General features: G+C 36.9%; 1 protein-coding gene across 1 annotated transcript in view; it reads left to right on the forward strand.

Moving 5' to 3' along the window:
• The window catches only part of Kiz (kizuna centrosomal protein), a 90042-nt gene that overhangs the window by 41580 nt on the left and 29739 nt on the right, over positions 1-18723 (forward strand). Inside the window, exon 7 of the mRNA XM_042666511.1 lies at positions 11672-11765. Within this exon, the coding sequence (XP_042522445.1) occupies positions 11672-11765 (94 nt within the window). The remainder of the gene's footprint in view (positions 1-11671; positions 11766-18723) is intronic.

Here is an 18723-nt window from a genome sequence, read left to right on the forward strand (position 1 = left end):
AGCAAAATTAATCTTGGGGAGGGTCCTGTTTCAAGTCTTCCCTGTATCTTTGTGCTGGGCCTCTTCCCTACTGGTCATTTTTACATAGATACAGAGCCAGAAGCCTGGGTCTAGAAATGTCCTTTGCAGTATTAAAGCAAGCAGGCTATGGAAGAGAGAGAACAGGATTCTTGGCAAATAGACACTGAATCAAGAATTCTCCATTTTAGGATTCCTTTTGAATATCCCCATCACTCATATATAAATGTTACCTACCAGTCTTATAATCAGTTCCACCATTTATTTATTTATTTATTTTTGTTGGTCGTGATGCTTGAATTCTGGGCTTGGGCGCTGTCCCTGTGCTCTTTAGCTCAAGGCGAGCGTTCTATCGCTTGAGCCACAGCACCACTTTGGGTTTTTTAGTGGTTTATTGGAGATAAGAGTCTCACTTTCCTGCCTGGGCTGGCTTTGAACCTCAATCCTCAGATTTCAGCCTCCTGAGTAGCTAGGATTACAGGCGTGAGCCCTGGTACCCCGGCTAGTCCCACCATTTTTCATCATAAAAGCCTTTGTCACCTTATTCACCAAATTCTTAAGGTGTCCATGAAAGTTCCCGTGCTAGCCACAAAAATCAACAGTTTACATGAATCAAAAAGAATGGTATTAGTTGCTGAGAGTATTGAAAATAGAAAATATAATATAAAAGGACCCTGTATAGTCCGCAAAATTTTGAAGTAATAGGTGTAGACATGTCAGGTAAGATGAAGGTAGAAACAACTTGTTATTAAGTAAGCATCACCCTTTAAAGAAGTGTTGAATTTTAAGAAGTGAAGAGTGAATGCATGGAACTGACGGGCATTTGGAGAGTCACAAGGAGAAAATAAATCCTTGGTTGTTTTGAACCTGTGAAGAAAAATATATTTGCCAGGCATTACAGGGGAGTTGGGCTTGAACCAGTAAACCACAGTAAGGTTATATTTTGTTTTTTAACTTGCAAAATTTTTGAGGCAGCTGGATCTGTTAGCTCAAACTCACAGAGGCAAAAGAAACTTACGATTTTAAAATTTAAAAGTAATTATGAAGTAAGGAGGCCTGTTCATTTTACTTTCATGTACTTTTGTACATGTGCCAAAAGAACATAAGGAGGAGGAGAGAAGCATCTAGAAAAGAATTACAGTTTAATTTGTTCCTTTGTTAACAAAAGATAAAGCTTCAGACAAAAGCTTATATTTTGGTGTTTTGCCTGTTTGAGATTGAACAGTTCAGTGTGAAAAAGCAATGAAAGGCACTCAAACCCCTTATGAAGACCTTTCTACTTTTTCCAGCCTTAAACCCTCTCTTCTTGTTGGGAACCATTCCAAGCTCAACTCCTGAGAGCAGAGCTACCTTTTTCCTCCTCAAGCCTTGTACACTGGTGACTATAGCAGCTACTGGGGGTGTAGGAAAGAGTACTGGGAGTGGAAAAGGGAAGTCAGTGCTCATAGAAGAAAGAGCCAAAATGTGATCAGGAAGAAAGTGAAATTCCCAAGTATTTTTCAGCAGATAATGGAATTGGAAGCAGGTCAGTCACTTTGTCCCATTCCTATACCTGTGGTTGTTCCTAAATTGGCTTCTCATCACTTCTGGGACCTCTTTGAATAATGCCTTTGTTGTTGTTTCAGTTTGAAATACAGTTTCCTTCTGTAACGCTTTGGCTGTGACCAGCTACAAGGTTTTATAATTCTTTTTTTTTTTTTTTTGTCAGTCGTGGGGCTTGAACTCTGGGCCTGGGCGCTGTCCCTCAGCTCTTCAGCTCAAGGCGAGCGCTCTACCACTTGAGCTACAGCGCCACTTCCGGTTTTCTGGTGGTTTATTGGAGATAGGAGTCTCACGGTCTTTCCTGCCCCGGCTGGCTTTGAACCGCGATCCTCAGATCTCAGCCTCCTGAGTAGCTAGGATTACAGGCGTGAGCCACCAGCGCCCGGCTGGTTTTATAATTCTTTAGTCTTACTAATACTGTAAGAAAATATTTTATAAAACTGCTTAAAAGTGATGTTATATAATTGAACTTACCATGATTCGTATTAGCAATTACTCTACCATTTTGAGACTACTTTTTTCTTTTTTTTCTTTTTTGGTTGGTCTTGGGGCCTGAACTCTGGGCCTGGGCACTGTCCCCTCAGCTCTTCAGCTCAAGGCTAGCGTTCTACCACTTGAGCCACAGCGCCACTTTCAGCTTTTTCTACTTATGTGGTGCTGAGGAATCGAACCCAGGGCCTCATGCATGCAAGGCAAGTACTCTACCACTGAGCCACCTTCCTAGCCCCAAGACTACTTTTTCATAGAGAAAATCAAACCTAAGTAGTCTAGCTTATTATGCCTCAACTTAAAAACAAAATTTAAGTCCTGTTTCAAAAGGCAGCATTCATCAGAAAACATACAAAAGTTATGATGTGGTTGAAGAAAAGCTTAGTAGCCTCTCATACAGGTGCATATAGGCTTATATAGAAAAACACACTAACATCTAAATTCAAAGAGTTGATTCAGAGACATGAAATACAATGAAGTGCTGCAAAAGAGAGACTTCAATAGCAGTTTTGCAAGATCTATATCAGGTAGGCAGGAATATCCATAGCAATTTTGTCAAGCATTTTACCCTTCTAGTTTATAAGGCAGACAACATCTTTATATTTATGGTATCAGGCACGCGACCATTAAAAAGATTCTGTAACTTACCCAACTATATTATTAATTACCAATGAGTAATACTTTGAAAAGTAACATATTACTTCTTAAGGTTTTTTGGTAAATCAGGCTTACTATCCTTTTGAGCTTTGTGTTAAATATTCCAAACTAAGAAGTAGTCAGCAGTGCTCTATCATAGAAACACTGTTTTGTCTTTGGTATTTTCTCCCAGTTCAGTTTAGACACAGCAGCCAAACCTTCCTGTTTATTAATAATAAAGACAATTTTACTGAAGTAGAATTTGAATGGAAAAACTACTGATCAACTTTGGACACTTAGAAAAGAGAATGTGATCTATACTTCATCCAGAAGTTTCTTGTTTCTTAGCAGTGACAATTTAAGTAAATTTCATGAGTTGTAGAGCTAACTTTCTTATGATTGACAATAAAATTAGCCTTTTCTGCTGTTAAGGTAATCTACCATTCCTATCTGTTATGTGGAGTGGGGAGTTGAGATTGCCCAGCTGTGGATCTAAACATCATTAAAAGCTATCAAAGAGTTAAAAGTTACTTCCTCAGATTGATTTAAAACTGCCACAAACACACAAACAAGTTTTTTGAACTGTCCTTTTTACAGTTGCTGCATTTTTATGTCTAAGTTATATTACAGATGTGTTTCAGTAAACCTGAAAGAATCACCATAGCTTCTAAAAGCTGGGCTGGCAGTCTGTGCTTAAATAAACATCTCTGGCAGCACCTGATGTATTTTATAGGCTCTATAATCACAGCAACATTCTGAAAGACCTTGAAGTTTACAGAGTAACTGTCCTTCACCAACTTCCCAGATTCTTAGCTGGAGTTGGCAGCAATGAAAAGCAAATCAGTCAAGTCAGTTACTGGCATGAAATTACTGCTGTGGTGGGATGGGCATTTTTGTTCTCAAAGCTTCAAAGTGTCAGAGCAGGAGAAGGAGGGAAAGGGGAAAGGGAAGGGGCAGGTGCAAGAGGATGGGGGGGGAGGCAGGAATCACTCAGGGTAGATAAGTAGACACAGACATCAGTTTAACTTTTTCATCAACTTTCCACCTGTTTTTTGGTAAATGTATTTGTCTCTAATTGCCAAGAGGATTTAGCTACTCAGTGTTTTCTAGTAGTAATGTTTAAGAAATCTATACTTGTACATGAACTAAAGAGTATATAAAAATGCTTACTTTAGTAGGGAGGGGGCTGGAGAAGCCCAAGTGACCAACCATGTTATATATCCAGTATTGCCACTTGGCAAGTCCAAACCAAGCTTTTATATCTGCCTTAGACATATACCTAAAGGACCAAAAAAGGCCACACCAAAGCTACCAGTACAACTATGTGCATTGCAGCATAGCTGAGATATGAAGTCAGCTCAGATACCCCTCATTAGATGAATGGATCAAGAAAGTGTGGTATATATACATAATGTAATTCTATCCTTCAATCAGAAAGAATGACATCACCCATTCGTAAGGAAATGGAAAGACTTAGGGAAAAATCATATTAAGTGAAGTAAGTCAGTCTAAAAGAAACATAGGCTCTATGGTTTCCTTCATTTGTAATAATTAGTATATGTCTAGGATAGTTCTAGCAGAAGATCACAATAGCTCAATAGCTGTGTATATATGACCATATAAAATGATGCTAATTGAAATGAAAAAAAAAATAAAAAGAAAAACTTAGGAAGAAAAGTCTGTCCTAGATGTAGAAGTCCAGTGTAAAGCTGTTTCTTCAAGTGTGATCGATCTATGGACCAGCAGCATCAGCAAGACCTAGGAACTTGGTGAGAAATGCTATTCTGAGTCTCTATCCAGACCCATCAGTTACAGGGCCTCTGGGGGATGAAGCACAGCCACCTCTGCTTTAAATGAGCCCCTTAGGGAATTTTGTTCCCTCCAGTTTGAGACCTATCATCCTTGGTTATGCCTTAAACAAGCTATAAGGCTGGGATAAGAGAGAGAGCTAGTGGTTTCCAGGTAGATGGAAAAATACAGTCTTAAGATTCTTGGTTGTCTTTACTACTTCAGTCAGAAGGTCAGAAGTCAAGTCTACATCTTCTACTTTTTAACTGGTTAGAGATTCTGATGATAGCCTCAGACATCTGGACTATTTATTTAGTTTCTACAATCACAAATATATGATACGTGTAATATGTAATAGGTGCTGGTATCTAATTCATTGCAAAAATACTTGCAATGTCTTGGAGGGAAGGACTAGCTGTATTTCCTCTTACTAAAATACATCTGCTCTGTTTACTAACTAAACAGATTATTATCCAGAGTAATTAGCAGATGCTTGTCTTGGAAGCCTATCTATTGGGACTTTGTTTGACTGAGAGAGCAAGCAGCTCAGCCTGTATCTAGCACTAGCTCCACCTTTCATGTGCCATGTAGGCTGTTTTATGTTAGTATAAATAGGATAATTATATTTTCTTTAGAGTAGAATTGGACTTCTATCTAGTGTACATTGACTTCATTATTGGGTGGATAGAAGTCAGGATAATAGTCTCTAAAGAGACCTTGACACAACAAATTTCAACAGAGTAGATCCATTTTATATTACCTTCTGCATCTGTAGTAGTGATCTCTGAACTATGAGGGATACTGGAAATGAGCTTTTTTCTCAGTAGCTTTTCTTTTACATTTTGATCACACCGAATGCAAAAGAATGGAGTCCTATAGTACTCCTCCACAGGTGATGGGAAAAACTAGCTTGAGAGGAGTCTTTCTGAGCTCTGTAGATTGTTTTATCATTACATATTGGAAGGCTCTTTAACTGATCTCTTTCTTTCCTACTGCCTTTTATATCTATTTGTATATTTTTTGGTATAAACCACAATTGTGATATGTGACCTGGGAAGCACATATGCATTTTTAATTCTCTGCACAACTGACAGTATTATCCAAAATTATTCAGGCTGCCAAACTGATAAGGTAATATGTTTAGCTGGGTACTGGTGGTTCATACCTATAATCCTAGCTACTTAGGAGGCTGAGTTCTGATGATTGCAGTCTGAAGCCAGCCTCAGCCGGAAAGTCCATGAGATTCTTAAATTTAGGGCCTAGCACTGTTCTTGAGCTTTTTGGCTCAGGGCTAGTCACTGCCACTTGAGCTGCAACTCCACTTCTAGCTTTTTAGTAGTTAATTGGAGGTAAGAGTCTCATGATCTTTTCTTCCTAGACTGTCTTTGATCCACAATCCTCAGATTTTAGATTCCTGAATAGTTAGAATTACTGATCTGAGCTACCAGTGCCCATCCCCATATTGGAGCTTCTAATCTAACTAGAGCACACCATCAAAGATTATATGAAGATTTTGAATTCCTGCTCATCAGGCTGGAGGTCTGGTTCAGTGGTAGAGTACTTGCTGAGCAAGCATGAATCTCTGAGCTCAAACCTTAGTGCTGCAAAAAATAAAAGTTGAATTGTTGCTCACAAAAGGAGAGAAACAGTACTGTCATTATTATTGATTTATGTTATACCAAGGATTAATTGTTCAAAGGCCTTTATATTTAAGGCTCCACTGTTAGTATGTAAAGAACGAAATTATTATTTTAATAATTATGAATGTGAAATAATTTGTCATTTGGATAATTGATTAAAATTACTGCCTTCAGAAAACATTTTAACATTGAGTAATTTTAGCATATTTTAAAGTATGATTTTCGTATTTTCTTATTATAAACTACCCATCATTTGTTTTTTTTCTAGGTACAGCTAATTATCTATATTTCAGATATAATTATGCTCATAATCTCAGGCTAAAAATTTGAGTCAACTTTATATTGTTTGGATTACAATTGTAAAAAAATTGTTTTAAATATATTTTTATTTTCTTTATGTATTTGTACAAAGGAGTTGCCATTCAACAGAGCAGTTTATGAATATAGTGCCTCTTGATCAATATTACCCCTTTTAACATTCTTACCCACTCCTTCCAACCCACCCCTTCCCTCACTTTTCTTAATTTTTAGGTTATGTATTGAAGTTTTTTGCATTTAACAGAGCAATTTATGCATATAGTACATCTTGGTCTGTGTCCTCTTTTCAACATCTTCACCCCCTCTACTCGCCCCTTCCTTTATTCTTCTCAGTTCTGTGGCATATACGGTGCATTCTTGCCTGCCTTCTACCAATTTCCCTCATTCACTCTTCTATCCCTTTCCTCTTGAACCCCATTTTGTAAGTAGCCATTTCCAAGTACTTATTTTGTTAGACTTCAACTTGGTCTTTCTAAAGGGATATACTATTCATATTCTACATGGATTCTATTATACTTCAGTTAATTCATTTACAACTGCTTAGGTGCTATCCAGTGTGCTTACTTCTAGATTTATAGGCACATTCTAGTTCCCACTAATGAGGGAAACTATGTGACTTGTGATTCTCTCTGGCTTAACTTCACTCAACATAATCCTCTCCAAGTCTTTCCATTTCCTTACGAATGGTTCAATGTCATTCTTTTTGATGGATAAGTAGAATTCCATTATGTATGTATGTATCTATGTATGTATGTGTGTGTATATATATATATATACACACACACACACACACACACACACACACACAACATTTTCTTGATCCATTCATCCATCGAACTGATTCCATATCTTGACTATGGTAAATAATATGGTAACAAGCATGATTGTGGTGGTGGCTTTAGTGTGTCCTTGTTTGTATTCTGTTGGATAAATGCCCAGAAGTGGAATTGCAGGGTCATATGATAGTTCTATGTTTAGTTTTTTTGAGGACCCTCCATACTGCTTTCCAGAACGATTTAACAATTTTACATTCATGCCGGCATTTGTTATTGTTAATTGTCTTGATAATGGCCATTCTAACTGGGGAGAGGTAAAATCTAAGTGTTATTTTGATTTGCATTTCTTTTTTTTTTTGGTCCAGTCGTGGGGCCTGAACTCTGGGCCTGGGCGCTGTCCCTCAGCTCTTCAGCTCAAGGCTAGCGCTCTACCACTCACTTGAGCCACAGCGCCACTTCTGGCTTTTTTTCTTTTTGCTTATGTGGTGCTGAGGAATCGAACCCAGGGCCTCAGGCATGCAAGGCAAGCGCTCTACCACTGAGCCACCTTCCCAGCCCGATGATGCATTTCTTTTATGGCCAGAGATGGTTAACATACTTTCATGTATCTATTTGCTTCTTCTTTCGAGAAGTCTCTCTTTAAGTCATTAGCCCATTTATTAATTGGGTTGTTGATTCTTTCAGGGTTTATTTTTTGAGCATTCATTTTTTTTTTGAGCTCTCTATAAAAAACTAATATATTCTACGTTTAAAACAAAATTAATGATATTTGTTTTTGCATTTAAAACTTGAGTAAATGATGTTATAAATCAAGTTACTTAGGAAGTGCTTTTGTTAAAGTGGTAGTATTGTGATTAGAAGCTATTTCAAGCATAAGAAATTAATTGTAGAAGATTTCAAGTAGTTTAGTTTTGATTAAAGGACTAGATAATTACCTGACATCAAACTTTTATTTTTTTCTATGTAGCATTGATGTTGTAGACTTTCTAGTTGTTAAGTTAAACAAAAAAAAAAAAAAACTTCTTTCAATTCTTTGTGCCACTTTACAAGATTTTCTCATTTTATCTATGTATTAGTTACTTTGGCATAGCTGTGACCTGAAGGAAACCACTTACAGGAAGGAAAGAATTATTTTAGCTCACAGTTTCGAGAGTGTTTGTCCATTATGGTTGGGAAGGCCAAGCAAACAAAATGGTTTACATCATTGCAATTAGGAATCAAAGAACAGAAATATCAGAAGGGCTCAGGACAAGATAAAGCCCCCAATTACATGCCTTCAGAAACCTACTTCCTCCAACGAGGCCCCAGCTCTTACTTTTTATCATTTCCCAATAATGTCTTTATATTATGCATCTATCAGGGTTCAATGGGCTCATTATGTCAGAGCCCTATGGTCTAATCTCTGACAACACCTTCGCAGATACACCTACAGATGTGTTTTACTGACCTCATAAGCAATCAAGTTGACAATCTAGAGATTAACACTGTGTTTCTGTGACTCCATGGGAAAGACTCCATTCAAGGATTAACCATGGCTCTTATCCCAGTTTCTTCATTTGTCCTGAAATATATCTATAGGAAAGCTTGGTTTGGGCTTAGCTGTTGTGAAGCCACAAATTCTAAATGCTATATTTTCTTCAATAGCTCATTTGTAGTATGACCCTGAACAAGTCAATCTATTGGTTTTGTCCTTTTGTGGGAAATAAATATAAAAATTAAAAGAAATATTAGCTAGTTATTTCATGCCAGAATCAAGGAGTAGTTACAGGTGGCTGAAGTAAAGTAACCTTGGCTTAGCTTCTACAGAAAAATCACATAGTCAATCAGAGAAAATGTTCTCTCATAATTTAATTCACATGACGAGTTTAACTCACCCTAATTAAACTTGCTTTTAAGCCAGAAACATAATTTACTTATTACAAGAAATACCCCTGACGAATGGACTAGAATTTGATGATGGCCAGTAGTCAGTACATCCAGTGAGAAACCAAATACTGGTACAAAATTGCTTCATTTGCATATAATCAGAACAAAAAACCTTGGTAGTCTTTTAGGACATCATTTATGTATGGCAGGAACCTAGTTGCTGAAGGAGTTTTCTGTCAAATGAGTCAGGAACCTTAGAATCATGTTTAGAAGGATTTCAATGGCTCATCCCACTTTATTGATACTTGGGAAGAAACTAGACTTGGATGTAGGCAAAGATCCTGACAATTCAGATTTATTACAGAAGATTCTTAATTGTACCTAGACTTATTTTTTCCCTTTTTATTAGGAAATATTTCAACTGTACAGAAAATAAAAGGAGCCATACAGGGTGAACATTGCTATATTTGCCACCCGTATTCTACCCTGGATGTTTTTATTGCATTCTCATAGTTATTAGTTTGTCCTCCCTTTTAACCAACCATCCATCTTCTTTTTTTCTGAACATTTCAGAGTGTCAGACATTACTATACTTTTTAAAAAAATTTTCTTGTCATGGGACTGAGGGGTGTCCCTGAGCTTTTTCACTCAAGGCTAGTACTCTGCCACTTAGAGCCACAGTGTGACTTAAGGGTTTTTGTTTTAGTTTTGGTTAATTGGAGATAAGAATGTTTTCTTCCTCCAGCAGGCTTCAAACCGTGATGCTCAGATCTCAGTCTCCTTAGTAGTGAGGATTACAAGTGTCTTAATTTGTTTTGTTTTACTTTGAGAATTTTTAAACATTGGAAGCTCTATATGCCTATTACTCAGATCCACCAACTGTCAACATTTTACTAGTCTTGAGTTGCAGGGAAATAGATGGTTCTGGAAAACATCCTGCTGAGCAAAGTAAGCCAGGCCCAGAAAGACAAAGGGCATATTTTTCTCTCATGTGTGGATCTTAGACTAAAATGTAACCTCTCATATAATTGCACACAAAGGCATATGCTTGGATACACAATTTAATTGACTGAAGTATATATAGTATATGCAGGAGTGAAACTCCATGAAGTAAATCTTTTGAACACTTACAAGGCAGTTTAACAAAATGAATATCAGGAAGCTGAAATGAGATTGTGGGGGATGGGGTTAGGAAGAGGGGGGTGGAGTCCTTTTAAGATTGCCTAAGCCATTTTGACACTACTCATTTATGTTTGAAAACATCCTTTTTGGTATAAGATGTAACATCACGTGGCTTTGTCTTTGCTACATGTCTGTAGCTGTCACTGAATACTTCGGTCTCTAAAAAATAATTTTCTCTTGTTGATTACAAAGTACAGTTTTATAAACCTATATATATTAAATACTAATTTTATCACCGAAGTTTGGAAGTTACAATTATAGCATTTAATTTAAGTTGGATCTGTATTGGAAGAAGAAGCATTGTGCTTCTTAAATGAGTTGAAAGTCACATTTATTTGCCTCTTTATTTTGATGGTGGTTTGATTTTTTTTAATTTTAAGTAAAATCTCTAAACTTGTGCAATGCTAGCATGGAAATTATCTGAGATGTCTTGTACAAATGTGCTTTTGCCAGGGTGAACAGAAGTAAAATTATAAAAACTAAAGATTAAAGTACAAAGAAGTCTTAAGTTCATGCTGCCTATTTCTAAAAGAACTTGTACTCTCCATGCTACATAACATAATGACACTGATGGAAATTAATTCCATGAGTTAGAAAACCAGAGTTGTTAGTGTCCATTTTCATCTAAGATCCTTATTTTCTAACGTTCTTGGTCCTATTGAAACATTTCAGTATACAGAAATAATGCAATGTTAATACCCAAGAGAAAAGCAATTACCGTGTATATACTGGTCATCAGCATCAGTGTGGTACAATTTTTAAAAAATGAACTATCATGCCCTTCAAAAAAATATATCTATATGTTCCAGGCTTATCTTACATGTATCCTGCAACCAGACCTAGAATGGGGACTGTGATTCTCATTCTAATCTGTGCAGAAATACAGACTTTTTCCTATCTTTTCTAAAATTATCTTCATTTTTTTTTATTATAGGTAGAACATAGTAAAAATAACCAGAAGAAACTATTGCCAACAAGGAAATGCAGTCTGTTTCTCTTAATGACATTTAAGAGATTTATCATTCATATTGTGCTTCCCAAATACATGGTGACACTTTGGAATCACTTAGTTTTAAAATAGTCTTATGGCCAGACCAAAGCCTGGATCAATTTCATTAGATTCTATAGGTGTGGCAATATGCACCTAGACTTTGCAAAACTTCTCAAGTAGTTGTGTGCAGCCAAAGTTGAAGATTCTTTTTAGCAATAAAAAATCATAACCAAAGATTTAATTAAAAAAAAAATATTTGGATTCAGAGTTTCTTGACTAGAATATATTTGTTTCTAGACTTTTCCTGGATAAACTATCCTTCTCCTAAGTGGATTATTAGTCCTTGAAAGATATGCAACTCAAAAGTAATCCAGTACTAACTATATTTACAAATCTTTAATGTGTCTCCTGTTTTTGCCTTATAGATTTGACCAAACACCAGACTGGGGCTTATTGAAGACACAGTTGGGTCAGCATATTGCCACTTTGAAAGAATGTGACAATTCTCTTGAAGAAGAGGTAGGTAGCTACAGTGTTTTCTTAGTCAAAAAAAGTGGACTTAATGACAATGATTAGTAGTTTTTTGTTTGTTTGTTTTTTTGGGTCCGGTCGTGGGGCCTGAACTCTGGGCCTGGGCGCTGTCCCTCAGCTCTTCAGCTCAAGGCTAGCGCTCTACCACTTGAGCCACAGCGCCACTTCCGGCTTTTTTCTTTTTGTTTATGTGGTGCTGAGGAATCGAACCCAGGGCCTCTGGCGTGCAAGGCAAGGCTCTACCACTGAGCCACCTTCCCGGCTCCGATTAGTAGTTTTTATTTTAAACAAAAAACAAGTTTCACCATTGTAAGTTATTCACTTGAGGAAATAGCATATGCTTAAGAACAATTAACTTGTTCAACCACTTTGGAAAGCAGTATAGAGGTTCCTCAAAAACTCCACATAGAGCTTCCCTATGACCCAGCAATCCCACTTTTGGGCATTTACCCAAATAATCACAAACAAGGCCACACTAAAGCTACCAGCACTACTATGTTTATTGCAGCATTATTTACCATAGCTAAGATATGGAACCAACCCAGATGCCCCTCAGTAGATGAATGGATCAAGAAAATGTGGTATATATACACCATGGAATTCTATGCCTCCATCAGAAAGAATGACATTGCCCCATTTGTTAGGAAATGGAAAGACTTGGAAAAAATTAAGTAAGCCAGGCCCAAAGAAACTTAGGTCCCATGGTTTCCCTTATTTGCAATAACTAGTATATGTCTGAGTCAAGCAGAAAAGGTCAGATAAGTTGATGTTAGGGAAATGAACCCTAAGATATGTATTCAAATTTTTTTTTTCTTTCATGCGATTGTTTCTAACACATTTATAAGATGATTTCTTTGTTACTTTGTATGTCCCTCCCCCATGGTATAACCTCTGCTTTCACTGTATTTGAGGTTGGTATAATTTGTGGAGGGGAAGGAAAAAAACAAATCGTTTAAATAGGGATACAGATGGATCCATTGCAACAATGAGATGTACAAGTTGTTATGTGGAAAAACGAACTTTACAACTTCGGTGAGGGGGCAGATTGGATAGGGGGGAGGATGGGAAGGGATGGGAAGGGGAAACAAAGGAGGAGGCTACAATGCTTGATAAGAAATGTACTCATTATCTTGCCCATGTAATTGTAACCCCTCTGTACAGTATTTTCACAATAAAAAAAAGAACAATTAACTTTTTAAATAATGATAGGAAAAGTAATGTGAGGTTTTGTGATTGGTTGGTGTGTTTTAACTTTCTGTTGTTAGGTCTTTTGCATAACATTTTGTAGAAGGATTTTTAGGGGTAGGACTTCCGTGGGTCTCTTCCACAGGGCGAAAGCGACCAATGCCCCTCGCGCCAGACCGCCTTGGCTTCACTGGGTATGCCCAGGGGCATGTGTTTGTTTCTGGCCATGTGCAGCCAGCACAAGGTCGGGGAGGCCCAGGGCAGACCCGGGCCTCAGTACCGCTGTCTGGTAAACCCAGGAGAGCCCTCCACATACTGTAACATTTTCTTTTTTTCTTTTTTTTTGGTCTGGTCGTGGGGCCTGAACTCTGGGCCTGGGCGCTGTCCCTCAGCTCTTCAGCTCAAGGCTAGCGCTCTACCACTTGAGCCACAGCGCCACTTCCTACTTTTTTTGCTTATGTGGGGCTGAGGAATCGAACCCAGGGCCTCATGCATGCAAGGATTTTCTGTCTGTATTCTGTACTTTAAAAGGCTGAAAAACCATTGGTGTTGATTCAGAAAGCATGTTTTGATTCATTACTGCACAGAGATATTAGACCAGATCTAATGGAAGGAAATATTAAAATGTCCTCTTCCTAGGAGAGGGTATGAGGGTACATAATGGTCAAGAAGTTACATCTTCAGTGAAAGGAGTCAGGCCACTTGGAGAAGCCTTCCTCAGTTCCTTTTTAAATCATCATCATCTCATTTTAGTAACAATCATAAAAATTACCAATAAATTAATGTCAATAATCTACCCATAAAAATAGTTAAAAACAGGTAGTATCTCAAACAATTAGATGAGGCTGAAGAAATGCATAGTTCCAAAGAATAATGTTAGCAAAGTGAAAGCTGAGTGCTGATAGCTGAGGCCTATAATCCCAGTTAATTGGAGGCCAATATCTGGAAGTCACTATTTGAGGTGAGGTTGGATAGAAAAGTACACCAGACTCCATCTCCAAAAGTAACAGCAAAAAGTTGGGCTGGAGGCATGGCTCAAGTGGTAGATAGAGTGCTATTCTAGCAAGTTAAGCCAGTATGGAACAAATAAACAACATTGTTAACAAAATTATACCAGCAAGGTAACACTTATGAACTTGAAGACAGAATGCTTTTGTGGGTTCTAAAACTGTTTTGGATTATATATCATTTCATAATAATGGGAATTGAACCAAGGTTTCACATAGGCTCTACCACTGAATTGCATCTTTAGCCCTCATCATACTTTTATGTATCTTTGAATTCTATCTTTAAGTATCTTTTAATTGTTTTATATATTGAAACAATGTGAACATTTAATATTATGGATTCAATACCTCTCTTTAGATAAAAATCTTAAAAATAAGTGATTTTCAAAATGTAAAAGGCCCTAATAGCAATTACTTGGTTTGGAGTCTAATGAAGCTCAGAAATATTTACTTTGATCTCTTGGGTAAGTGGCTAATTAAACAACCACATGTAAATGATGTTTACCTGTGGGTCCCTGTGCTGTCCGCTCCAGTCAATCCTTTCTCTTGAGTAAATACATCATCAAAGCCACAGAAACTCAGATTATGTCCCCTGGAGACCAGATAAGATCCAACAGGGCCAGCATACCTATTAGGCAATTACATAATTGAGCTACATGCTTTTAATTCAGAAAAATTTGTAATTACTTTATGTGAGGAAAATGAGTTGGATGCGTCATTAAAATACAAAGTGGCTTAATATTTTTTGTCTCCCAAGCGATGTCTGCTTCTCTTAGGGAGAAGTTTGACATAGCAGAGCAGTTTGCTAGTAACATTCAGTATAGGTCATGTGCACACGCATACACACACATACACAGGCACACACACACTCCAGCTATGTTCACTAGGAAGACTTATTCCCTAAATGATGTACTATTTTCTTGTCCTTTCTTCCTGAATACCCATTTGCTGGCTCATATTTATTCCTTTGTTTTCATTGCTACATGAATAAATTCCCATCATCTTTAACTTAAATGTAACTTAAATAATGATGCCAGTGTTTCTCTTTGAACACCAAAAAATTATTTTCAGTGTCCATGGGGGAAGGCTTTGGAAGTCATCTGCTGTCTGCAATCATGGTTGTTAATACCCTGGCTTTCCTGTAGCTGTGTTAGTAGCACTGGCTTACATAGAGAAGGGAATGTAATTTTATCACATACTTTCACATTGTTTCTCTTGGTGTTTATACTACCTGTACAGAAACCAGATTCTCTTAGAGCTAGCATATGTTTTCTTTAAAAGTAATCAGGAAAAAGAAAAATCTTTGAAATATCAAGATACACAGAAAGAAAAAAAACTGCCCTGATTCTATCTATATGTAAGTCCATTCACATTGAAATGTGTGATCTTTGCTATTTAAAATACCATTGCATTGTTTGTATACATTACTCTCACTTCTCACAAAGTGAGTTTTCTTTTACACTGTTTCATGTTCTTCTATATCACTTCAAATGGTTTTAGGTCCCCTGCTCTTTCTTATTTTAGTCACCTGTGGATCAGAAGTTTATTCCAATTTTTCTTCCAGTAAGAAAGTTTCAGAGAGTATCTGTACAATTCAGCTTTTTCAAATTCCTTAGAATGAATTCCTAGGTATAGAAAAGTAGCAGGTCAAAGGTATGAATATCTTTCATGCCTTTGCTCTGGAAGGGTCATCAGAGTTAGCAGTAATGGGTGAATAAGTAATTTCTTTGATTTCTTTATAAGATGAAATACTACCAACTTTTAAAAAATAGGTTTGAGAGGTAAAAATGACATACAGTTTTATTCATTTGACCTTTCTGTTACAATTGAGGTCAAATATTTACGTACCTATTTGTTAGCCATTTGTATGTCTTTTATAATTCAATAGTTCATGTTCTATGCTCATTTTCCTACTATTTCTTATTGGTTCATAAGAACTTTTAAGCTACAAATTTGTACATTTTGTCACAGTATTTCTAGCAGCTTGATCTTTACCTTTCATTTTTCATAATAGGGTTTTAGACACAAATCATTTCCACTAACAGTTTTATCCATTTATGCATTTGAATATCATAATTGATAAGTTTCTAGGTATAAATTTAGTCAGCCTAGGTGACTCTTACGGTTTTAAACATAGGAGGATTCATATTTAAAACTGAGCTTTGAGGAAAATTCTAGTAGAAATTTTAGGAATACTATTAGGTGTAATTTATAGTGATTTATTTATCTGTGTGTGGTAAGATCTGAAACATGCAGGTTATAAACATCAGTCATCTTGTAGGTATCATTGTGTCCTGTGATGTAACTTCTAAGACCTGTTTCCTAGTTCTTGAAAGACCCCAAAGCAAAGGACTAACTTACTGATGTTAACTTAGGCTTCCTTTTTCTGAGAAGGGTGAAATGCTCTCCAGTTTCCCTTCCTGAGCTCAAAAGATAGCTAATTCAAAGAGACTTTATCAGTAACAGGTAAATTTAAACCTATGCTTAGTTCATTCATAAGCGCTATCAGAAAAATTGTTCTCTGGCAGTAATTTTCAGAGAATAAACTCCATTTTTGCAGGACCCATTCAATCCCAGTGTGAGATATGTAAAGCATTTTATTAACTCTTCTCTGGGCTTTTGTCCCTTTGCAGCTATGAGTTAGTATCTTTACTTTCATATAAACTTTTTCAAATAGGGGCTTACCTTAGAAATCAAGATTTCTAAACAATCTACTAATACTATCTGGAGAATCTTATGGATGTTTTCCTGGCTTAGCAGAAGGTTTGGGGTTTTTTTGTTGTTGTTGTTTTTTGTTTGGGTTTTTTTGTTTTGTTTTTGTTTTGTTTGTTTTGTTTTTTGTCAGTTGTGGAGCTTGAACTCTGAGCCTGGGAGCTGTCCCTGAGGCTCTTTGTGCTCAAAGCTAGTGCTCTACCACTTGAGCCACAGTGCCATTTCTGGTTTTTGAGTAGTTAATTGAGATGAGTCTCACGGGGGTCTTTTCTGCCTTCGAATTGTGATTCTCAGATTTCAGCCTCCTGAATAGCTAGGATTACAGGTGTGAGCCACCAGTGCCTGGGCAAAAGTTGTTTTTGACTAACAACTATAACTGGTCATTACATAGGCGGCTTTTGTTCGGTCCATTTATTATTATTTTCTGCTTTTTAGTGGCTTATATTACAGATTCTTTACAGAAGATGTATTAGGCAGATCCATTGCTTTCTTTGAAGCCTCCATGGTCCAGTAGTCAAGCCAGCCACTCTCATGTTGCAATTTGACATGCACTAAAATCTTTGTAAAGTGCTCATCTTTGAGTAACTTGGTGGACCATGAGTACGTACAAAAGAGGTTAGGCAAAAGGGAAACTACAAGAGAAATCCACACAAGTAAAAGTCCATTGGTTATAGGAGCTTGTTGCGGGTGTGTTAACTCGTTAATGGAAATAGTCATTGTTAGTCAAGTGTTCTTAAGCAAGCAGCTTATGCAAGCACTTGTACAAGAATCTACAGTTAGGTAGTTCCAAGGAAACCTCCATGGAGGAAAAAAACTGAATGTTCCAAAGCTCTCAGAGCTGTTGAAGAGCTTCACATCAGTAAAGCTGCGTAATGCATGCATGCACAGGAATTTATACATTTTGGTTTTGAAATTCCTTTTGATTTTTAAAATTAACTTTTTGACCATGCTTGGCCAAAGACATGTGTAATCCACTAATAAGGCAGACTTATTATAATGTAGTTTTGGAGAATTTCTTGCATAGTTCCTGTCATAGGCATACATACATACCTAAGGGTTCCTTCATGCCTCCATGGCTCTATTTTGTTAAGTTGACATAAATGGCTCCATTTTCATCCTGATAACTTGCAAATGCCAAATCATTTTGGCATTCAGGGGAGGAGAGGAATAATAAAGTGTTTTAAATTGCTAAAAAAAAAAAAAAACTATGAATCAATACTAAACAAGCCATTGAATTCATTTTAAAAAAAAACCCTATGAATCTTTACAGACAAATTTCACAGTAGAAAGTACAAAAAAAAAAAAAACTTCCACAGTCCTTTAACAATTTTATTCTTAAAATGTGTGTTAACACTGTGACTATTAACAGGTCATGTCAAGAAATTATTAGTTATAACTATTGTAGTAAGATAATAGGATTTAGAAATACATAATTGAGGGTCTCAGAATGTATGGATTATTTTAAACTTCAGAAAATGAAAATTATAGCTTTCACTATAGGATTTAGGTCAGTTCTTTTTGTTCATATTTTAAAATACTTTCTCTATACCCAGTATTACTGAGTACAGACTGGAACAAGATGAGTGGAACTCCCAGTCTTCCCTTAGCAATCCAGATAGCACAGTGAGAGTTGAGAGAAGAATGTTTAAGGAAGAAGTGTCTGCACTTTGTGTTTCTCTTCCTGGGCAGATTTCAGAAGCAAGTATAGTAGATAGTTCCATGTAAGCTGCCAAGATGTGGCTGGATGACAGCCAGAAAACGAAGATGAACCTAGGCCTGGGCTTCAAGACAAGACTCTGTGCCAAGTCCTATTGGAGTACTGAACAGGTTATTCCAATAGCTATCATAACTGGAATAAAGTTCAGGGACTAGTTTATACAAATAGAAAAACCCCTGGTCACTAGAACTGTACCACAGGAAGATCTTAGCTAGCTGCAAAGGCTAACTTAACACCATGTCCTTTGGCCAAGGACTAGAAACCCCTTCTCCCAAATCAGCTACTATATATAGCTTCCATCATAGGCCATAGGAATAGGACCAGG

This window comes from Dipodomys spectabilis, unplaced genomic scaffold, assembly GCF_019054845.1.
Source record: "Dipodomys spectabilis isolate Male_0828 unplaced genomic scaffold, ASM1905484v1 ptg000365l, whole genome shotgun sequence".
In the NCBI taxonomy this organism is placed as follows: Eukaryota; Metazoa; Chordata; class Mammalia; order Rodentia; family Heteromyidae; genus Dipodomys; species Dipodomys spectabilis.